This window comes from Chinchilla lanigera, unplaced genomic scaffold (genome assembly GCF_000276665.1).
Source record: "Chinchilla lanigera isolate Chin_1 unplaced genomic scaffold, ChiLan1.0 scaffold00014, whole genome shotgun sequence".
Lineage (NCBI taxonomy): Eukaryota > Metazoa > Chordata > Mammalia > Rodentia > Chinchillidae > Chinchilla > Chinchilla lanigera.
This window is the reverse complement of record NW_004955415.1, coordinates 6,746,912-6,770,857: the sequence shown is the minus strand read 5'-3', so window position 1 is coordinate 6,770,857 and position 23,946 is coordinate 6,746,912. Positions and strand designations below refer to the sequence as shown.

Genomic DNA, 23,946 nt, shown 5'->3' with positions numbered 1-23,946 from the left:
ACTATTTTTAAAGCAGTTAAAATCTGTATCTTGAACTGAGTAAAATAGGATCTAACTCTTGCAAAAGCAAATCAAACACTAAATGCACATATGTTTAGCATGTTTTGTGTGAGCAGGAGAAAGATCTGGAAGGATGTGTAACAAATTGTTACCCTTGGGTACAGCAGGAGGAAGGGAAGCTGGAGGAGGAGGTATGGGGAAATGTTTAGGCTTTTTTCTTCAATTTATTTATATTACTTCTTTAGTTGCAAAATCCATGTGACATTTTGTAACTTTTTAACAGTATTTAATAAATAAATTATGAAAAGGGAAAAATAATAAAATCGTTGCTGTGGTCCAGTGTTACAGAAAGAACATGGATTAGAAAACGCATGACATACTGCAGAGGAAGGCTAGCATCAGCTAAGCCACTGAAGAAGGGACAGGACCTCCCAAAGTCAACTGTGGCTTCAATGCACAATATCCAGAAAGGGCTGATTTAATAAACAGAGAACAGAAAAAGGAGTGGCAAAACTGAGGTATGAGACTGACAGACTGACCAACTATACAGTCATGTAGCAGAATTAAGGGCCTGGGATTTTGGAGAACATTCAGCTATTAATGCATGGACTTGAGCTAATGCCACTATGAAAATGGATATGTTCACTGAAAGGCAACAAAGGATAGTAGAAAGATCCCTGGGAGGGGAATCAGGAGCCCTGGATTCTGTCACAGCTCTGTGACACCAGCAAGTGACATCACCTCTTCTTGTGGCACGCATGAATGGTGTCCACCTCCCTCCTAAGAGGCAGTTCTCCTCTTTGAATATTTCTGGCTGAAGATTGGCTTTGAGTGGTCATTACAATTATAGGGAAGCTGAGCAAACTCCCACTCTATTGCTTTTCAGAAACAAGAAATCTTTTCACTAAATCTGAAAGCCAGCCAAAATGCAATTCCCAGAAGCAGAATGTAGTGGCTGTGGCCTTGGCATGTGTTAGTGGCACCTTCAAATGGCGGGCAATTGCTCCCATCTATTTGTGGAGGCCACAAGAAGTCTTCTCCAAATCTGATATTATACTTTCAAAGCTGATGGGGACTTCTTGGGGACTGCAGTTAAAAGCACACAGCCACAGACTTATGCAGCTTGCTAAAACTGACCCACTGTGGACACGTTTATGAGAACTTATAGCTTCGGAGTTCCAGCTCACACCTCAAAGGGTGCTGCAGAGAGAGGGCTGGGAGGCAGAGATGCCCCCACTGGCTCTGCCTTGCATCTATCAGAGATGGAGTCTGTCATACAAAAGAGGAAAGGGGGGCCTCACTGTCCTCTTTGCAGCTCAAGATCTCAAGAGGCGAATCAGAGACTGAGAGGGTGACGGGAGGGTGGGAAAGAAGGGCCTTGGTCTCCTGGCTGTAAAATGAGGACAATGATGTCTGCAGCCAAAGAGCCACGGGAGCATCAAGCCTAGGTTCTGGTGCATAGTAGATGCTAAATAAATGTTGGTTCCTTTAAAAGCTACAACACAAATCTCCTCAGGTTAAAACCATACACTTGGATACCTGCCCTTCTTTCATCTATCCTTTTATTTCTTTCTTAGTTCACTTTAGTTCTTGCAGGTACCTTAACTACTTTCCAGTGAAGACCCAAGCACACTCCTTGAAACAGAATATGCACTAAGGCAGGAAAGGGAAACACTCTTTTTTTCTGGTTCTTTCTGGGCATAAGACCCAGGCTATGGTGATGACTAATTCTCTTGGTCACTACTTTCCCCCTACCTAAAAACCTATGTACCCACAGCTCTGCTTTCATTTGAGAGACAGGGAGCTATGAAAGCCATGGCTATTTTTGACTCTCAGTCCCCAAACTTCCCCCACCTCACACTGACAGGAAAATTGCAGATGGCCTGAGGACAGGGATTTCAAGAGGTCAGGTAGACCTGGAATGAAACCAGCTCTTGAATTATATACAGATGAGACACCACTCAATAAGTTAATTCTGTAACTATAGGTTTCTTCACCTTCAACAAAGTGCTGAGGCTTCACATGTAACCAGTCTCTCATGGAATGTATTGAGAACTGCTTACTACTTCCAAAGACCATGGTAATGTTGCAGGAATATATTCTCTGTGTTCAAAGGCATGCGGGTATTATTCCTATTTGCATGAAGCTGTGTTCTTTTCTTCCTAATCACTACTTAACATTCTATCACCAGAGAATAACTGTTTTGTGGGATCATTCTGGAATAGTATTCTATGGCTGTGTTTTTCCTTACAAGTTTTCAGATGGAAGTGTGCAGCTGCCTGTGTTCCATGCCTACTAAAGCACAATGTATGCTGTGACATGTATTAAGCTGTATTGAAAAAATGGCAAACAAGGTACTATCTTGGTAAGTCACCTCAGACACAGCAGGTTCTCACCTCTGTTATCACTTTCCCGTTATCCCACATTTTCATCTTCCACTCATCATTCACTCATTCAAAGGTAGACTGAGCAAGACCTTGGTGATTTGGAGGGGACCCTCACAGGCATGGTCCCTATCAGCACAGGCACTCATGGTCTCCCAGCTTCTTAACCCTCTTTCCTAAACACCAGCTAACCCAAACCACTTAACCTAGGGAAACTATATTAGGGTAAAATAAAGGAGCAAGTTGACCTTGTATCCATTTATCTATCTCTATATCCCTTTATTTAATGTTTGTAAATGCCCCTATTTATAGTACTAGGGTATTGTAATAGACAAAATAAATCCCCTGCTATTGTAGTGATTGAAAGGGCAAAGAACAAGTAAATTGCTGGGGAAGGAGCATAACTGTAACAGAGGTAAGGAAAATTTAGAAAGAGGGTAAAGGGGAGGAGGAGTCCGGGAAGGGTCTGGGACTGTTTTCAACTGTTTTCAAAAATGGCATGTTGAAGAAGTTCTCAGCGTAACAGAGATCGGCATGATTGAAACCCTAGATAAAAACTGTCCCCCACTCTGAAGAAATAGCCAGCACAGGAAATCAAGGCTGGAAACAGACAGGTCTGAGAGTACGAGGAGAGGATGACCACTGCCAGGTCACTGAAGAATCAGGGCAGGGCTGGAGCCCAGAGAGGATGTCAGGCCCGGGCCTACATTGTATCTGAGGTGCAGTAAAAGATGCTTGGAGAATGGGGCGCGTGTAGATTGATTTACATTTTCTTTGGTCTTTTTCTTGAGACAGGGTCTTGCTATGCAGTTCAGGCTGGCTTTGAGCTCACTTTGTAGCCTAGGCTGGTCTCGAACTCACAAGGATCCTCCTGCCTCAGCCTCCAGAGTGCTGGGATTACAGGCGTGCACCACCAAGCCCGGCCATTGATTTACATTTTGAAGTGATCATCCTGGCTGTTCACAGAGAATAAAGGTAAGAGTAGGCAAAGTGGAAGCATAGAGGTCAGTTAGGGAGTTCTGGCAGGAAGCCAACCCACGCTTGAGCCAGCGTGTGGCAAGGATGGAAAATGGTGTTGAGCATTTGGATTAAAGAGCCTATTATGAAGGAGGAGCCAGGAAGTTGTACAGGTTGAGGTGGGACTTAGCCCCAGCATCTGATGAAAACAGCCTGCTCACCCCTTCACTCCACTGTTCTCTTCCTAGAGAGAGAGTGCAAGTCCACGTAAGATGCACATTTAGGTAATGATGGACAGCATGACTTCAAGACATGGAAGAAGCTGCTCAAAAAACCATCTGTATATAATATTAAAAGCATCTGGTATTCCTCATATCATCATACCTGGGTTTGCTGGAAGCTCAGGTTAGTTTGGTGTGTGTGTGTGTGTGTGTGTGTGTGTGTGTTTCTTTTGGGGGGGAATGTACGTTTTGTCTTTTGGTCAGTTATGTATTTATCACTTAATACATAAATACTTCTAAAATATATCATTGTAAAACTCTGGCACAGACAGTTTTAAAAAGTCGCTCACATTATGAATGTATGAGTTTGGTTTTCCATGGTAACAGATGTGACCTAGAGTTGGTAACTGATAATCTTTTGACAGGTTGCATTTGTCCAGGAGCCAGGGTCCATAAGGAGCATTAATTCTTCCTTCTGTGTAAGTGTTGATTCAAACACATCTCTAGGGAGACTCTCTAATGAAATCCAAATACCTTGATATTTGTAAGAATTTTCTTGATCTCCATTTTTTACACTAAAAGCACGAATCAAACATTTCCTGTATCATCAATCAAGTGGATTCCAGGTCAGGGAGACACTGGAGTCCTCCTAACACTAAACAATTTCCTAAACAACAGTTGGGGATAATTTCTCTACTGGGAAGTGGCACAATGCAGTAAGTTTTAAAGCCAGACAAGAGGGTGAATTTCAACCTATTTCTGCCAGTTGGTTAATAGCTACATACTCTTAGATAAATTAACTTTCTGAGCTTTGGTTTCTGGTGTGTAAAGTGAAGCTAATAAGAACTATAACTATACAGTCCTGTTATAAAGATCGAATACAATGACATACATAAAATAGATTCAAATCAATAAGCACAAGTACTGGCATGGCATGAGTTCTAATATTAAGTATCTGGATTTCCACATTCTAGTTCATTTCATTGAGAATGCCCAAGCGTGAAGTTCTGAGATCTCAAATTCCGTGTTCTAAACTTTCCCTCTGTATGACTTTGCTAGGGTTGCCATAAAAAGGTAACACAGATTCGTCGCTTAAACAATGACAATTTATTTTCTCACTACTCTGTAGGTTAGAAGTCTGAGATCAGGCGGTTGGCAGAGTTGGTTGAGCTCCCTGAGTCTCTCTCCTTGGCTTGCAGGGGGCCCTCCCCTCCTCCCTGGGTCTGCGCATGCTCTCCCTCTGAGTGTGCCTGTGCCCAGACCTCTGCTTTTGTAAGACCCCAGCCTTACTGGATTAAAGTCACCCTAGGGATTTCATTTAACTTAGTTATCTCTTTAAAGACCTTCTCTCCAAAAACAGTCACACCATGAGGTCCAGCACTGAAGGTTAGGATTGTAGCATATGAATGGGGAAGGGGGTTGCAGAGGGGTAATTTAGTTCATAAGACTTCATCTCCCTCTCCCTCTCAAAAAATGTGTGAGAAAGAGCACTAATTATAGCTGGGAAAAATGAATCCTGTGCCCTTTATTTAAAACAAACAAACAAACTGTTTTACTATATGACCTTTGGCAAATTATTTTCCCTCTTTGACCCACACTGTCCTAATCACATGTACAAAGGGGTTGGAGTAATATTTTCTTCACTTCCTGGTCATAATCAAGCAAAGGCAACTATTCCCCGCAAGCTTTCTCATACCAAAACGGGGTCTGCAGTGGAGCATACAACGAAGTGACTAAAATAAAAACAAAATATGTCTTCTTTGTGGAATAAACCCAGGATAAATCTCTAGAAGCAGGGGATTATATTTAATTGCCTTAAAACCTTCTAAATTTTTGAAAGTCCTTCCTCTTTATAAGAATATAATTTTAAACTACTTAGTTGGATAAATCAGAAACCCCTCTGAATTTATCAACATCCACAAACAAAGCAACCTCATCAAGATTGGAAGAAGACTGGCTTAGAGAAAAACAGTGCAAGATTTCAAATAAAGGTCTTCTTGAAAGAATTAGGGGGAGAAAAAGGTTTAAAAACAAACACACATAAACACAGAAAATGTAAAATTAAAACCAGCTTCCAAGCTTATAGTTTAAGGCAATAAGGAGAGAGAGAATAAAGAGCCAGCTATGTTTCCTCCTCTCCAGCTGTGCAACTTCAGGTCCCAGGATACTCTGCACCTCTGCAAATGTCAACAGCTTCAGCAAGACAGGAAGGCAAACAAGGGTGGCTGTGAGAAAACAAATGTGCTCATTCTCAAGCTGAAGAAAATAGAGAAAGCGGTTTGGCACGGAAAATGGCACAAGCGATGAAGTCACTGATTAACTGATTGATTTTGGGCAAGTTATTAGAATCTTGAAGTAGCTTTTAATTTGACTTCTCCTAAGAAACTGCAAGCATCCATTTTTGTTGTTCATACAAAGATCCTGGGAACAACCAAAATTTTTCCAACAAAAAGGTATCCATTTAAGAATGGGACTCACCCAAGAAATGGATGATTATATCACTAGTTAAAATTATATCATGGATTGATATTTAAAATATGGAAATATGGAATGTATAATATATTGTGGAATAAGGAGGAGGAAATAAAACAAAACAATATGTGGCAGGCTAGATTTAAAAAAATATCTCAGTAGATGATCTGACATATGCATTTTTCAGAAGGAAACTGCATCTCAGCAGAATTCTGGTCAGGATTTCTGTCAGAGGATGGAGCACCCAGTGTAGGGTATGGAATAAAAAGATGGCATTCAAACCATGAAGAAAAATTTCTCACCGGTATTTGTGCTAATTCATGGCACAGTGGCCTTTGGTGCTGAGAGGGAAGAGCATCCCTTTGGCATGCTGCTTGTGTAAGTGCAGCACTGTGGAAACACTCTGGATATTCCAGGAACCTAGGCTGTTCCTAATGCGAAGCTGAAAAGCTTCGCACTGCCAGAGTGGTGCTTAGGAGCCCGGCCCCACATAGGAGTGGCACTAAATAGCTCTTTTCCGCATCTCCCATTGCCTGCTCCGCCATGCTTCCTGGGATGCAGGTGTGGGAGAAGGGCTCAGCCGTGGACTCAAAGCAAGTGAACCCTAAGTGGACCTTCATGACTCCAGGGGTTGGGGAAGGTAAGAAGGATAGAATTCAACGTAGCACCATATAGTGCTGTTAGAAATGTGGATTCTCAGTCAAATAAACTTAGGTTCAAATTTTGGTTCTACAGCTTAAGATGTGTATGATTGAAGGCAAATTACTCAATCTCAAAATTTCATGAAGAAAATAGGGAGACTGTTAATGACTTGCATCTACACGTCCCCCCAAAGGACCCCTCAGGTGGTCACAGATGGGACTTTTCAGAAGTAGCTGGATCCAGAGTGTGTGATGCTAGAATTAAGGGTGTGTGATTACTAAATTAGTCCACGGATTGGTTTGGCATAGTTCTGGGTGTGGATAATAGGAAGGAAACACAATTTAGACAGACTATAAGGGACAGAAAGAGGGTCACTGGTAGTCACTCGCTGCTTTGCTGCCTTCTGCCTTCCACGAACTATTTCTCCTCTGTGATGACACCTTGCCTTGGAGCCAGCCAATTATAGACTGAAACCTCTACAAACTCTGAGCTACAGTAAACTTTTCTTCTTTAAACTTTGGGTGTTGGGTATTTTGTCTCAGCAACAAGAAAAGTAGCTAAGACAAGGCCTTTGTGGGAGGCTATCTACTTGGATTGTTTGGGGGGAATAAGTGAAACAGCACTTAATAAATAAAAACACATAATGTAAGATAAAATAAATATTAATTATTGCTATTATCCAACTTATTTTTCTCTCTGTATTATCTAGATTAGATATTCTTATGACAATTTTCATGCTGCTAGACCCAAGGTTGCTGGTCAATAACTATTTTTAATTCAATAGAATCAGCAAAATGTTCTTATATTTAATTGCATTATACATAACACTGTTATAGTATTTCATACGTTTTCTAATAAAAGGGTTTAGGTTCATGAATATACTAAATTCTCCCAGTTTTGCCTTCCATTATACATGATTCTTTTAAAAGTATCTAGTGAATACTATTCCATAGTATTACTACTCCCCAAAATACTATTCCACAATACTATTCTACTGAGTCAATAAACCATATGATCTATACTCAGATGACCTCTGTAACATCTATTTTAAATGCTCTCATCTCTCAGACAAAGAAGGAATTTTAGAATAAAAGTTAGTAACAGAAATAGCTACAACAAATACAAGCCAAAAGACAGATGACAGGTAGAGTTGGATGAGAGACTGAAAATCTTTTGAATATATACACAAATATAAAAACATTTCATTTCAGTGACCAATTCTAATACGGGAAACAATCATAACTATGAACTGCTCCTTAATTAATATTTCTGAAAGGCCAAGCTTTCTGTACACATGCAAACTAGCTGATCTAACTACTGCTAATATCTGTAATGACTTTGTGGCTTACGTACAAAGGCAGAAAAAGACCTCAAGTAAGATTTATGTAGTATCCTAGTTCAAACAGTCATGGCGACAATTTCCTCCATTTGAAAATAGACCTAAAGGTCTGCATTAATTCTTTTATATCGTTTATAGCAAGGCAAGTGATGTGCCAATCTGCAGCCAATAGATACCTAAGTGAGTCCCTGAAACAAGCTCAGAGCGAGCCCAGATGCAGAATTTGGAAGAGGAGGGGGGCCAAGGGAAAAAGAAGCACAAGCGATGGCTGGGCCCATGGCACATTTGCCCAGGGCAGGTCTTGGATTACAATAACTTGCTTGTTCTGCTCAAGTGCTGTCATGTTTTTTTCGCTTAGTGATCTTATGCCAGTTTCTTCTAGTCAGGTCTACTTTTATGTCTTACAAGTTGATATTCTAGAAAATTGTCAGTGTAAGAAGATAACGTTCAAGAGCAAATGAGTGTGTTTTCAGGTCATCTTTTCCCTTGAAATTATTTCTTTAAGGTAAATGTTGAATATATCCATTGATTCAGCAAATTTTTACAGAGGACCTAATAAGTGTCAGCCAAAGACATGTGCTCAAGGCTCAGTGGTACCTTCACACAGTACCCAGGGCATCGCTCGGCCTTTGGGGTGGGTTATTTCCACTGGATGGGTGCCATCGTATTTAAAATACTGGCACGAGCAGCAGAAAAAGCTTAGGGAGCATAGACAGACTCAGGGTTGTTTTCTGTTTGTTTGCTTGTTTGTTTAACTAGTCTAGATCCGGGGAAATTGTCACCTTTGTGCCTTTATCAATGGTAGCCTTCTCCAAAAGAGACAGCAAATAATTCATGGCATCACTTTAATAATACTCATAATTAATGCTAAAGCTCTATTAAGGAAAGGATCTATCAGTCATCATTATCCCACTTCTCTTCTGCACTATTAACTAAGTCCACTCCCTGAATAAGAAAAAGGACGAGATTTGAAGGTTAAAAGCAACCAAAGCCCTTTCTATGCAACACAGATGTTGTCTGGACCTGCTGAGTTGAAGCCAGCAATATCTCCTCTCATCCATTTTCAACCCTTCACTCTTCCCTCACAGGCAGAGCGTATAGCTCCTCTCTGTGAATTTGGAAGAAAATGAGGAAAGGCTGGCTCACAAAGTCATTCGAACTGGCAGGGACCTCAGGATCATCAGGTGCTCTTGTGTGATCAGTGCCCGATTGGAGAGGGATACTAAGAGTTTACCCAAAGTCACAAGTAAATCAGGGGCATGGGCAGGCCTGAACACAGTGTGCCGATTCTTCCTCTGCTGTTCTCCTGCACTGTGGCCAAAGACAAGAGACTCCCTCGGCTCTACTCATTCAGTGAATATCTCTTTTAAAAAAAGAAAATCCCATTTCATCCTTCATATCTCATTGGCTAGTGCTTATACAGAAAAGAGATTAGGCCATGAGAAACGTGTAGTTCAATTCCAGATGTCCTGAGTAGATTCCTGGACCATTCTATCACGGAGCTCCCCAATTTGGCTTAGAGCACTGGGTGTGCCTCTGCTTGGCTTAAGGGAATGGGGAGCCTGGCTCCTTGTGTGTCTGGGAAAAAGGACAGGGACAGAGAGCGAGAAGGGGCCTTGGGCCCAGATCCATGCTTAAGCAAGGCAGAAAAATAGCATCTGCTTTTTTACACTGCACTCATACATGCCCCTGGGCAAAAGCCAGAAGCTAGCTCAGACAGCTGGCAGAAGCAATGCATGAACAACTGTTAAAGGACATACACACAGTTGTCGTCCCAATAGTGATGTGATAGGTTTGGCCAGAGCATCCCCACTCCTTCCATTCTGTGAACACTGACCCACAAGTGCAAGCGACCAGGCATGGGCATGCTGCAGGTGCTGGAGGGAGGGAGTAGTCACCTGTGCATGTGGAGCTCCTCCTTTCTTGCCCATGAAACTTGGGGAGGGGGACTCTCAGGAACTTGCTTTTTCAGCTGTGTGACTTTAATGAAGTTACCTAATGCCTCTGAGCCTGTCTCCAGAATGTGAAATGGTGCGGTTCAGCATTGTACCTGTAAAAATTTCAAGTTAAATGAAATAATCCCTGCAACTTGTGCCCAGATACTGACTAAATAGTAGCTACTAGGAACAGCTCCACTATGCGTAGCGCCAGCTCTCTACTGACTTCTTTCTGATCTCATTAGGACAAGTATCCCTCAAGAGAGTGGTTTTTATGCTGGGCTCCACGTAGGGACTAGGATCAAAAGGAGAGGACTGGTTACAGGTATCATTCTACTCCACCCAACTAGATTGGTTTGTTTGGGGGGGATTCTATGGTGTATATTGAACATGACACATATTAAATTTGATTTGATAGAAGAGGGGCCTCACAAGCAGAAAATTCTACTGCTGTAGGTTTCCTGAGGTTGTTCTCCTTTTGTTCCAATGGGCCCAAGGAAAGAAGAAGAAAAGGTAAAATTGTGCCTTGATTTGAGAAAGGAGTAACCAGGGGCAGTTCGGGTCTCCTCCTAATATCACCCAGAGTCACAGGACACATCCAAATAGCATTGATATAAACACAGAGATGCACAAGTGCATTCTAGGTAAACACTCCTACATTCATAAATATTTTGTGATTTTTCAAATGAAATAAGCAGATACAAATGGTTTCATAATATATGCCAGTAAGTAAAGAAAAAAAGAACCATTCAGGATAAAAAGGGTTTTTTTTTTGTTGTTATTGTTGTTGTTGTTGTTTTTCAATTTTTTTCTCCCTAACTCCAGAAAAGCGATAGGGTAAAGCAACTGAAAATTGAGCTGTAAAGAACCTACTAGAAAATGTATGCATAATCTGTGTCATTGCAGGTTAGAAGCAGATTAGGACTTAAAAACATACAGTTCAACTAAATTAAGAATATGTTCTGTATTTAGGTTGAGAGGGAATTTCTGAATCAAAGTCCAAAAATAGTCTAATAGCTCTATTGGCCTGTCAGAAATGAATGACAAGCAGACTTCCATGGAACACTGTAACATAATTAAAGCAAGAAAAACAATGGGGATTTTCTAGAGTACCATGTTCATTTTTGTTTTTGAAAATCTGTGTTTTAAAAAAGTTTCCCAGGTAGTTTCTCTGGAAAGCAGACCTTTGCCAAATCTTCCTTTATTAGTTTCCACATTCCAAAGTAGTTTGATTTTATAAATAAATCAGTGTTCACTATCTTAAAATACACCTAGTGTTCACAGACCACATTCATGTTCACTACCTCATTTGACCTTACCAACACCCACTGAAACAGAAAGGGGGGATTTTTATTTACACACTGATAGTTTGCATGTAGACTTCAATCTCTCAGGAAATCTATCTAGAATTCCCCCAAGTGCCCAGCTGGCTCAGTTACAGGGACTGATATTCAGAGATCTTTATTCACTTGAGGCATCTTGGTAGTATTTGAGGAGGAATAACCTGGCTGGGAACCATTCCACACCTAGTCAAAATATTAAGTACTAAACGAACACCACAGGCAGGGCCTGGGCTGAGATTTCTGTGATCAGCTATCTAAGATGTTTTCCATTCCTAAGTGTCTGATTATTCTTCTATCTTTTATTCTGGAATTTCCTCTCCAAGATGCCTTACATGGATACGGCTGGTATGGAGTGATCCCTTCCTTTGGTTTTCTAAACTCTAACTTTCCATCTCTTACTTTTTTTCACTCCCCCCTTTTTTGTGATGCTAGGAATTGAACCCATAACCTTGTGCTAAGGAAGTGCTCTCCCCTAAGCTGAACTCCCATCCCTTCCTTTCCATTTTCGAGTGATTCTTATTGAAGCAAGGTGAATACATAGTTGCAGGGGTGGGGTTGCAGCAATTCCTTCCTTGGGATCTAGTCTAGTGCTAGGCCCTAGTTCAATGGCTCCTGAGACTTAGGATTTCATAAGACACCCACAGCACTCACAATCATTCCCTTTCAAGGGAGACTGCAGAGCTCCCGACATGCCCTACACTGTACTTTCCAGGTGGTATTTCTAACTAACGACACATCTTCCAGCAATTCTCAAATACCACACACAGAACTCCGCCTCCATTGCAGCACAAATGCACATCTGCAAAACATGTTCACAGAAATCCAATTAGTAATTGCAGAAAGCCAGGACTCTGTCTACTAGAGGCAATCCAGGAGCTCTTTATCCATACCTTTCTAGAAATCTGGGCTACACAGGCCGCTGAGAAGCAGCAGTTGTCTCAGGGTAGCCTCAGTTTTGATGTTGGATAAGACCTGTGTTTGATTTCCCAGTTTCATCTCAAAACTCTTGCTATGTGACTTTATATAATGGGTTTCACTTACTTGTATATGTAGATCTTCACCTCTCTATATAGATCTATGTCCATATTTTTATGATTTTAAATATATCTCCATATGACACTATATATATATGATACTATATGTATCAATTTCATAAATTCAGAAATGGTTTTCTGCAGAGCCTAATGATAAAGTACATCTAAAGCACTGGAATCTAAGTGTCAGGGCCTTGCCCATGCCTGTGGTCAGCTTCAAATCTTTCTCTCTGCAGAACTGGTATGTTGGCTACCATTCCAAATATTCTCTTTAGTCTCATTCAATACAAAAGGTAAGAGAGATGTTCTTAACTTTTTAGATCTATAAAATAGGATACTTATGATACCTCTCAGACAGCACTAATTGAAAAGTCAAATTAGACAATGCATATAAGGCATATAACACAATATCTGACACAAAATAAACGTTTAGTAGATATGAAATATTATTATTAGGAGCAATTTTTAATTCATTCATCTGCATAACTGACAATCCCTGGAACCTAGGCACCAGGCACTGTATCACACAGAGGGGATACAGGGTCCTTTGCCTGATCTGTGGAACCACCCAGATTGGTGATTCTGGCATTTAGGAGCATGGGATAGTGCTGAGGCAGAACAGAGGATCTTAACAGGTGTCCTGGGAAGAAACAATGAAGATATGGAGCCTGAGCTCCTCACAGGGAAAGGCCCAGCCAGTTCCTCCAGCAAGAGAGATACCTCCTCTTGCCCTCCACGAAAACCAATAAACACCTGGTAGTAGAAAGGCTCTGCTCTCAGGAGGGTAGTAAAAACAGGTGGATGGAGAAAACAAACAAGCAAACAACATACAGAACCCCCACTCTGTCCCAAAATGGTGGCAGACGGTGGTGTCTCAGGAGGCGAAGAGGACAGGACCAGGAAAGGCTGCCCCCCTCGGTTCTCAGATTATAGTGACACTTCCACTACTGGGTGGGGCAGCCTCTACAGAATGGAGGAGAGGGCAGAGGGGATTGAATTTAATTCAAACTTCACAATATTATTATTGTTAAAATATCCTAATATCAACAGCAGGAGATACCAGTTTTATTTAGCTCTTTAGTCATATTTTCTGTACGTGCAGACCTGTGTCCATATTTTTGTTTTTAGCTCTATTTCAACCCTTCAAGTACGTAGGTAACCATCTTTATAGATGTGCAGCCACACAAGATTTTTTTCTAAAATAGAATTCTTGTTCACAGAAATACAGACACAAAGCATGAGAAAATCTACAAATGGATGCCTCATCCTCACAGACCAAGCCTACTGCCATTCTCCTGCTTGCTGTCTTCCTGGTTTTAACAATGAACACGAGGCACCCTGGCTTGAAGAAATTCACGATCACTGTCTACTCCTGTTGCTGCTGCTGGAGACAGTGGCAGGCGATGCAGCGCCACGCCCCACACCCAGAAAAATGGGGAGCAGCAGCTCTGTGTGAAGGATGGCCCCCAGGGAAGATCACCCAAACAGAAACAAAAGGAAACCAGTTGCAAACCCGGTCCTCAGATCGTCCTCAGATCGGGGCACAGTCACAGTCCCTCGGGTTTTTAAGACAAGTGATCAAGGCTGAATTTCTTTCATCTTTCTTTAAAGGTGGATTACATGATACCTAAAGGAATGGGTGTGGCCCTTAATATCATGTCACAGCTGAGTCCATAAGAATCATCGCAGTCTTCAGATGCGGAGGAAAAAACCAATCAGTTCCATGTCTATGCCAGAAAGGAGAGCTGGCCTATGCATACTAGATGTAAATAAGTGGCACATACATGCAGCATGCTTCCTACATGTAATAGCATGAGAGCTGTGGTTCTATCTCCTGAGTTAGGAAAATAAGTATAAAAATTAAGCTCTGGTCCCAATCAGCCTTTTTAAAAATAATATCTATACAGCTCTTTGCCACGACAGCAAGGAAAAGGTACTTTGCATTGTAAAAGCCATAGAATGCTTAATAGTGCAAAGTGGATGATACCAGGGATACAAGGGATCCCAGGATGTATACCAGGGATACAACAGGACCTGTTTAAACCTAAAACTCTACCAGGCAAAAGGATCTTTAACCAGCTCCACCTCCCCACCCCAATATTTTTTTGTTTTGTTTTGTTTTGTTTTTAACCTGGGACCAGCTGGACAGCTGTAGGGGTGGGGCGCACTTGTGTGAAGTAAAGTTCAGGTGCAAGGAAAGCGTTCGGTATGTAAGGCGCTGCAACAGAAATAAACCACCTGACAATAAAGTGCACTAGGTGCAAAAGAGGCAACTCCCAGGCTCTGCAGAGTAAGGTTCTCCCTCCCAGCCCCAAACGCACAGGGCACCCCCAAACACAATGAACAAGTGTAAACTGGATGCAGGCCCACAGCAAAACCTGGCAGATCCAAGCAAATTAACTGCGGTGGCAGGTAAAGCTCTACCCTGGGGCAGCTACAGAACCTACCAGGGGCCAGCTGATTACTTCCTTTGTTCGTCTTGCAAAGATGGAGTAGCCACCCTTTCCTCCACTACACACACACACACACACACACACACACACACACACCATCCTACTCCCCACAGACAAAGACAACCATACTTGCTTCTTGCTAAACTAAGGCATGTCAGCGGCTTTTGTTTTGGGATTCAATGCCCACTTCCGTCTGTCATAGGTCCCTACAATTGGGGGCATCTTTTCAGCACATCCCAGAGCAGGCTAGCACTGGACGAGGTACCCTGCTCAGGAGAGAGCCTCGGCAACGCCAGTGAAGATGGGAGTCTGTACCTGAGGATGGCCTGCCCCCTCGCCACCCTGCGCCCGGGTGCACACCCAGCGCCTCTGACACCAGCCGGCCTTGGCTCGGTCTTGCACACAATGGCAAGAGGACATGGAACGCACACGGCGTGTGCCCGTGACCGCAAACTAAAAATCTGCTGTGAAAACTGGTCGTTTCTTGGAATGAGGGAGAAAACTGACATTTTTTTTAAAAAAGTAAAACACATCGAGGGGAAAATAAAAGTTGGTCATTTCCCCCTGCAGCCACGTTAGCCGTCCAGCCCCGAGTATGACAGACCAAACCACGAATCCGGCTGAACGCAGAGCAGAAAGCCGCACGGCGGCGAGGACCCGAGGCGCACACACCCGGGCGGCCAGGAGCGAGTAGAGGGGCGCGGTCGGGCTGCCAGCGCCCCCGGGGAGAGTGTCACCTCTGCGCACCTCCCGGCCACAAAGATCCTTGCGCCTGCACCTGGGGCGGCGCAGCCCTTCCTCTCCGGGCAGAGCGGGAGCGGGGCGCACGTAGGGCGCGGGGCGCTGCGTTCTCGGGGAGCTCCCCGCGCCGGAAGAGAGGACAAACCGTCCAAAGTTCTCCGCGCCGCTGTTTGGGTTTCCCCTTTGTTTTGGTTTCCCCAAGCCCCAGGGGTCGCTCCGGCTGTGTGGCGCCCGCCGCGCCGGCTGGGCTGACCGCCGCGCCCCACCAACCGGACTGCGGGTGCCCAGCCCTCCCCGGGGACCCGGCCGGGAAGGCACCCCGCCACCGGGGGCGAGGGGCGGCAGGCCCGCCGGACTCACCGTGATCCGCGGGATGTTCTTCTTGCCCTGGTAGGACATGGTGGCGACGGTGGCTGCAGCGCCGGCCTCCCGCCTCCTCAGCCGCTGCTGGCCCGCGCCCGGCTCCGCGCGCGGCGCCCCGAGATCAGGTGGAGCGAATGGTGCGCCCGCCGCGGCCGCCTCCGCCCCTCGCCTCCGCCCCCCGCCCGGCTCCGCGGCGGCTGCCAGAGACAATAGTAAATCTCCGTGCCTCGCCCGGCCCCCGCCGCGCGCGCGCGCGCACACACACACACACACACACACACACACACACACACACACACGCACAGAGCCTCCGCGCGCGCTCACACCCGGGTTTTTTTTTTTTTTTTTTTTCTTTTGTGGTGCCAGCTGGGACCCGGTAAGACGAGAACGGCTGATCTGCGGCTCCTCCCTCTTGCCTCTTATCCCTATTGATTTTCCTCTTTGCATCGGCCTCACCCACTTTTTCTTTTTCTTCGTTTTGCTATTTCCCCGACTTGCAGCGGAGCCAGTCTGCTCCGTGGCCACCAGGGGGCGCGAGGGACTTTTTGGGAGAGGACGCTGCCACCCGGGGTGCAGAAGTAGCAGCTCCGGCGTCGCCCTCCTAGAGTCCGAGACCGGGTCCCTCAGAGAGCCCACGCCTTCCACCAGCCCCTCGACGGGTTCTGCACCCTCCGCGTCCTCGTTTCGGGAAGGAGCTGGCACCCGGAACGCGCTCTCCTCCCGTCGCGCAGCTGCAAGTGTGGCCGCCGCCTTTGTTAGAGCCGAGGGCCGGGCGCCGCCTCTGCCGGTCGCTCGCTGCGTACACAGCAGCGCAGCCTCTCGGAAGGCAGACCTGGTCAGACTCTGCAGCCGGGTGGGCTTGCTCGTGTGCCCAGACCGTGTAAATGCGTGTTAGAAAGTGTAAGGCAGTCATTTATTCTGGGAGGAGTGCAAGGGGCACGGCTTATCAACTATTCTCTGTATTTAAAAAAATATTCTTGAAGTATTTATTTTTTTAAAAAACTCCACTTCCTGTCTCTTCGAACTGAAGAAAGAGCACTAGAGTCGGAGGGTAAAAAGTAGGAAACACCTGTAGCCGGAAGGCAGAAGTCTTGGCGGGTGCAGGGTGGATTTTGTGAGCGGTGTGACTGCTGCTGCTTCTCCACAGTGAACCGTGCACTGCTCAAAGAATTCTGAATTCACTGCTGATAGACAGAGGTTACCGGGTGTAAACTATGGCCTTTCAGCACTGGAATGCCCTGTCCGCAGCTGCCTGCAGAAACGGGCAGGCTAAGGGAGCCTTGTTTAGAAGAGACCGCCGTGGGTGGGGTCTGAATGGTCGTTGGGGTGGGGGAGGTTTCCCTGCTGTCCTGAAGAATAATCTCAAACATGCAATTGAAATGACAACAAAAAATTGGTTTGCAATGCAAAAAATGTTAAATCCTCTTAAGACAAGTCTACTATCACCCTTACTCCCCAACTGTCCACGCTGATGTCCTACAAAATGGAAATTGCGTAGATGTCACTGAGCATGACTAAGCCTGTGGTAGAGATCTTGAATTCCCATTTCTACAAGGCAGGCCTCTGACCACACTCTTCCACATCTTGTCATTACGTTGAAGGCTTCCTTACAATAGAGAAGCTATATAAGGCATCCAAGAAAGGGGCTGTGGAGTACAACAGCTTGGGCTTTACACAAACCTGAAATGAGCCGGCTTGGTCACATATTCAAAGGGCACTCTAGCCCCCCTTCAACATTCTCTCTGAGTTAATCCAAGCTTCGGTTATTCATGTGTAACTGAACTGAATGCAGCTTTCAGAGAAAAAGTCCATGGCAGTCTCCACTTTCTTGCTGTGATACTCTGCCAAATAAAGGTTTCCCCCCTCCTTGTTCCCTTTTGAAAAACAGGGGAAAGAAAGAAAAAAAAAGACTGAGGCAAAAGCACGGCCCTAAACATTTTGCTTTGTCCTTAAAGCATACCCGCTGAGACTACTAGCCAGGAGTTGTGAATTTACAAAGCATCCCGGGATTGGCATGCAAATAAGCAGGATTATATTTAGAGCAGAGTAAAGGGAGAATAAAGGACATGCTGTGAAAACCTGCAGAGCTCCCTCCGTGTCGCCCATGGACTTTATTGCCCAAAACTTGCTGGAAGGGATCTTGCATATTCTGCTTAAGAAAAGCAAAGATATGTACTGGACATTTACAATCTTTAAGACTTACCACTGCAGTTTTTAACATTTCATGTGTTCCCCTGCCTTTCTTGGATTTGTGTTGTGACCTCTATTATTGTCATTATAATCCAGAACACTCTTCACTGAACAGATTATGGCATATTTTTGATCACCTGATGACTGTATGTTGTTTCAGATTATAAGACTTGATTAACCCTTTTGAGGTTCAGTTTGCACACAAGAGGCTGTGCTGAACAGGAATGGTTATGTGGTCCTGGGATCAGACTGCTGTGACAAGCCAGGGACAGGAATGTATAATAAGCAGCTAATCGGTTCAAGCTGGTACTATCCTGTGAATCACATAAACATACTTTTTCCCTGTTTCATCCCCTTCAATTATCTTTCACTTTCCTAAATCAAAATAAAAGTCCAGAAGATGAATTTGAAGGAAACAGCCTCCCTTGGCTGTGCCTTTCCTATTCCAGGAATAAAAAAGCAGGCATTAGAAAGGTAGCAGCAACACAGGACGCCTGAGTCTGCCCAAGCAAGGGAAGAGTGGAACCGGTGTGGCCGTTTTCCAAAGCTGAGTGACTCTGAATGATTGTCCTTGAATACATAGCCGTACTTGGCTTCAGGGATCTCAGGAAAATATGAGAAAGGGAGAGGGTGACACAGAGAAAGAGACTGGATTTAGGTTCCAAAGAAACTTAATTCTGCCCACCAAATTTGCCACACTCCTAAGACTCCCGCACCTCAGCCAATGGCTGCCCTCTGCTGGTTGCCCTGGCTGAAGGTCGGGCCCCCCCTTGGTTCTCTCCTTAGGTCACACTCCCCTACTCCATATCTAACCTCCACGGCGGTGCTATTGGCCACTTCCATCTACAGAGCTTCTCCGTGTCTAGCCACCATGAGCCACCATGACCCAGTTACTGCAATGACCTCCTAAATGGACTTTTCACCACCACTCCCTCATACACTCATCCCTGTAATAGTATTTACTTAATCTCTATCTCTACCCTGTGCTCATATCTATGCATGACATTATTTTTCTAGGTACCAGGGTTATAAGCATGAATAATAGAAATTATAATAAAGCCCCAAATCTCACAAAGTTTTATACCGTTATTCAAAAGATTACCATTTTTCACTTGTTGGCTCCTTCCCTGCTTTATTTATCTTCATAGTGATTTTTATTATATATTAATTTATTGTTAGGTATTATTTCTCTGTTACTCAAATGTAAGTTCCTTGAGGACAGGAAGTTATGTTTTATTCACTGAGTGCATGAGATGGGCCCTGCTCATGAAAATTTCTCAGTAGTTGTTAGAAGGGTGAATGTAAGACTTTAAAAAAACTATACCTGAGGCAAGTGTAAATGGGGGAAATAAGAGCTATCCTGTAACTAATTATAGGGCATGCAGTGAGAATCTAGATTTTAAAATGTCTATTTTTCTTTTAAAGGCTTCTTAGGATTTCCTTATTCTAGATTTCAGAGCCAGTGAACTTAAGGTGGTGAATAATCACTTTGCTAATATACAAAATTCAACACTTCCAAGGCAACATATATTCCAAGGAATGGCCCAGTAGGATAGATTCAGTGTGTAAGCACAAATTAGATGGCTGCAGCTTTGAAAGAAACTTGATCAAAACTTAATGGAGAAAATAAAACACTTTGTGTTAATTTCAAGAATTTCTAAAAAAAAATTGAAATAGAGTTCCAGAGGGAAACATATGAACATGAACCCAAAACAGTGCACTATTTAAGGATCTAGAATTGGGAGCCAAAGAAATCTCTGTCCATATTCTAACCCATTCACCTTCTATTTCTATCACCATCAGATCACTAACTGTCCGAGCCTTGGTGTTCTCATCTCTAACACAAAAATCTTATTACCCAGTGTGTTTTGTGACGATGTATTAATTTGTCCAAGTAACATTTATTAAGTACCTAAGCCCTAGGGATACAGATATTGGAAAAATTCAGACAAAATCCTTGTTCTTGTGAAGATTACATTGTAGGGAAAGGGATGAGCTAAGAATGAAAACGTTAAGATACAGCATTTTGCATGGAAGCAAATGCACTGGGAATAGAGCAAGGAAGAGGCAGTGCAAGTCAACTTTATGTATTGAGAATGGGGTGGAATTTTGCATGTAGAGGTCACTGAAGGCTGGGTGCCATGATGGCGTCTTGGGCCCAATGGTAACAGTGGAAATAGTGACAAACAGTTATATATTGTATGTACTCCCAGGAAAAGCCATCAGTACTTGCTAATGGATTTGACTCCCATCTGAGAAAAGGAAGGAAGGAATCAAAGGTCAAATGTTTTTGCTTGAGCGATTTCATTGAAAGTGTTTTTGAGACATAATGTCCCAAAGACAGGTGATCTGAAACATCAAGAGGTTTCAGAATCTATGTCTGAATCAAGACCATTCTGACTTTTGTGTGTTTCTCCCCTCTCTCAGCATAAGCAGAAGCTCTCTGAAAGTTCCCTTACCTAGCTGAGCAGCTGCACCAAGACAACACAACTGCCTTCATCTTCTTACCAGAATTTCATTCAGCAGAGAAGACTTAATTCACGTGATAGGAAGAAGCACCGAAGTCAATCAGTACACACGGATACTTTCACCATGTCACTGCCACTTATTTCAGTCCCACAGAAAATCATTAACAATCATTGTCTCGGGGCTGGGGATTTAGCTCAGCGGCAAAGCACCTGCCTGGCAAGCACAAGGTCGTGAGTTCGGTTCCCGGTACCGGAGAAAAACCAAAAACCAAAAAAAAAAAAAAAAAAAAAAAATCATTGTCTCTTCTATGGATTAAACAGACTTTATTCTGGCCACGACATGTTTTCCAAGCTCACTGGGATCCCCTAAAAGTCATTTAGTATTTCTTTAAATATTGTCTACATTCCCCACTGTCCCCCTCCTTTATAGAATAAGGGGTTTACATGTGTCTGAATCATGTTGGACTCGTTGGTAATTACACTATGTGATTGCCTCCATGCACATAATTAGTGTGCGTATCTTCTCTCCAGTTAATCTGTCTTTGTCAGTTTATTCCAATGAACCATAGCGGTAGAGAGGGAAATTTCCCTTTGGCATTCCATTGATAAAATGAAATTTGTGGAAGGAATGGGATTTTGAAAAAGGAATGGGATTACGCTTGTGTGTATTCTTATATCCAATAATGAAGGCAAGGCATGGTGGTACACGCTGTAATCCCAGCTTTACAGGAGGCCAAGGGAGGAATACTGTAAGTTCAAGACGAGCCTGGATATTTAGTGAGACCCTGTCTCAGAATTCAAAAGGTTAAGGATGTGGCTCAGAGCTCCTTGGTCTAAGTCCTCAATACCACAAAAGAAGAAGAAATGCAATGTTGAGCAGGCAAAGGGATATTTGAGATGGGAAATTGTAAGGGAATACCTGGATCAAAAATAAATATTTGGAAGTTGTCAGCCTTCAGGTATCATGTAAAGTAACAGTGCTGAAGAAGACAACCAAGTAAGTGTGTGTGAAAGAATAAGGTGACCGTGAAAGCATGGTGTTCTGATGGTCAGGAAACTGTGCTCACTTTGGAAAGAAAGGCCAAGGAAGATGAGAGTGAAGCATAAATTTACTATTGGATGAAAACACTCTCAAGGTCAAAGGGAACTTAATCAGATCACCCACAGTGAGTATATGAATACTCACCTCACAGTGTTTTGTGAGGTCTGTGTGTATGTGACATGCATTAAATTCATAAGGAGTATTTTCTGACTACCTAGTATGTGAGACAAAGTACTTTCAAGGGATGTATGGGGTGAAACCACATTGGAATGTGTTCAGGAGAAAAACCAAGGGGGAAATCTCACTCACCTAATACAGACAACTCTTCCAAAATGTTTTATTGTAAACAGGGGCAGAGAAATGGAGTAGCATCTAGCACAGAGGACAGAATTTAATTCAAGAGAAATAAAAACATATTTGTATGCCAGCGGGGCTGATGCAGTAAGGAGAGGAAACCCTGTGAGACAGGAGAGAAATGACTAACGGCAGGAAGTTCTGACGCAGGCAACACCAGCGACATCTAGCATCCAAGCGAAGGGCTCCACCTTAACTGCACAGGAACATCCTGGCACTGAGACAAGCACCCCAGGAATGTCTGGGAAGGGATTTATAGGGTCTGCTGACTGCATCTCCTTTTCGCCACCAAGTAAGACAGTCTGGGAGAGAAGGCAGCGGAGGTTAGAGGAGAGAGGAGTTTGCATAGAACCCTTTCCCAGGACAGTAAAGGGACAAGGGAGATAATGTTTTCCTGGCAGCACCCAGTCTTCCCTCAATTAGTTGCCGTGACTTTTTTTTTTGTACCAGGAATTGAACTCACAACCTCGCACTTGCCAGGGAGGCCCTGTGCCACTAAGCTATATGCTCAGCCCTGCCATGACTTTAAAGAGAGACCAGCACACGTGTTTGTGGATGTTTCCCCAACCTCGGAGGGCTGCTAACCTGGAGGCACAGAGGAGGTAGGGTACAGAATTCAACAGGTTTTCTAGGTGAGTGCCCAGAGCAGAGAAAGAAATTCAAGAACACTGAAGCAGAAGCGGAGGAAGCCAAGGGTCAAAGTTGGTGGAGAGAGGACATAAATGCCCAGGGAAGGAAAGGTCAGTGAATATATTGAAGATTAAGATTGTTCCGGGAAAGCTCTCAGAACAAAATAAGCTTTTTAGAAGGCAGCTATTCTTACCATTATTTTTAATGTTTTGATTATTACTTGTTAAACTCATGTCAGAGACTATGTCTTACTGGTCTTTATGATGCCTGGTTCTTTTACAGTGTTTAGAATAGAGTGGAACCATTGGCGGGGGGGGGGTTGTGGGGGTAACTGATCAAAGAGAGAAAAAAGTCCAGAAAATTATTTTTTTCAATATACAAAATATCTACAATAAGTGGTCAGCCATTTATAGTTTTGAACATTGGTAATACTTTTTACAAACACATTTCTATTTTGCTATATTAATGTGGGGAAACATTTCCCCTTGGTCTTGACTTGGAAGATGGAGAATAAAGGGATTTTAAAATAAAGCAATATGGAAGGGGAAAAATCTGTTATCAGGCCTTGGTGAGATATATAGGCAATTCTAATATTAAGTAAATAAACATTTAACCATAGAACTGTCCATTATATAATTCAGGGTCATTCATTTCACCCACGTTTTAAACAAAGGGAATCTTGGACATTTAATTCCAGCGTTATGAAATGAAAGTGATTCACCTGCTATTATTAGATGTTTACATATTAAACACAGAAATAAACTGACAAGCTTGTCTCTGATACACATAAATCAAAAAATTGTAGACACAGAAAACTACTCCCAGTGGCTGATTCCAAAATGAAATACACACCAGCGTGAGCTAAGGTGTGCAAGCCTTCCACATTTCCTTATATAGAGTATTTCATTTCTTTCACCAGGAGACAATGATTCTGAAGGCTTCTGGCTTATTCTGCAAGCTTTGACGGCAGCTCATTTCAAAGCCTTAAGCCGAGGTTATAGTATGACGTGGAGAGGGAATGAAAAATCATTGTCCATTGATCTCCATCTTTAACCCAGCATATCGTAGACACAGAGGTGAGGTTTCATCCATATTAATGGGGAAAAACCTTCACAGCTTTGTCCTGGGCATCATCGGAGAAGACTTTATGATCTGACGTATTTAAACTTCAAAAATTTTTAAAAGTTTGTTTTCCAAGAGCTTCTTCCATGAGACACTTTTCAGCAAAGAGTAATCTAGTTTTTCAGCTAGATACATGTTTGAACTGAGAATAAAGACAGCCCAGGGGAATATTTTGATATTTCATATCTAGGGTCAGCGTGACTAGACTCTTGTATATATTCCCTGCCCCATAGCACTAGCTTTCTCTCCTAGTA

General features: G+C 43.3%; 1 protein-coding gene across 3 annotated transcripts in view; it reads right to left on the bottom strand.

The window, feature by feature from the left end:
* The window catches only part of Dpysl3 (dihydropyrimidinase-like 3), a 110,695-nt gene that overhangs the window by 43,049 nt on the left and 43,700 nt on the right, over positions 1–23,946 (bottom strand). Inside the window, exon 1 of one of the 3 annotated variants that reach the window (XM_005380656.2) lies at positions 15,884–16,662. The exons of 1 other annotated variant lie outside the window; for it this stretch is intronic. In XM_005380656.2, the coding sequence (XP_005380713.1) occupies positions 15,884–16,333 (450 nt within the window). In that variant the 5' untranslated portion in view covers positions 16,334–16,662. Of the gene's footprint in view, positions 1–9,913; positions 9,962–15,883; positions 16,663–23,946 lie in introns of those variants that run through there. One more of the 3 variants, XM_005380658.2, reaches the window with a different exon arrangement.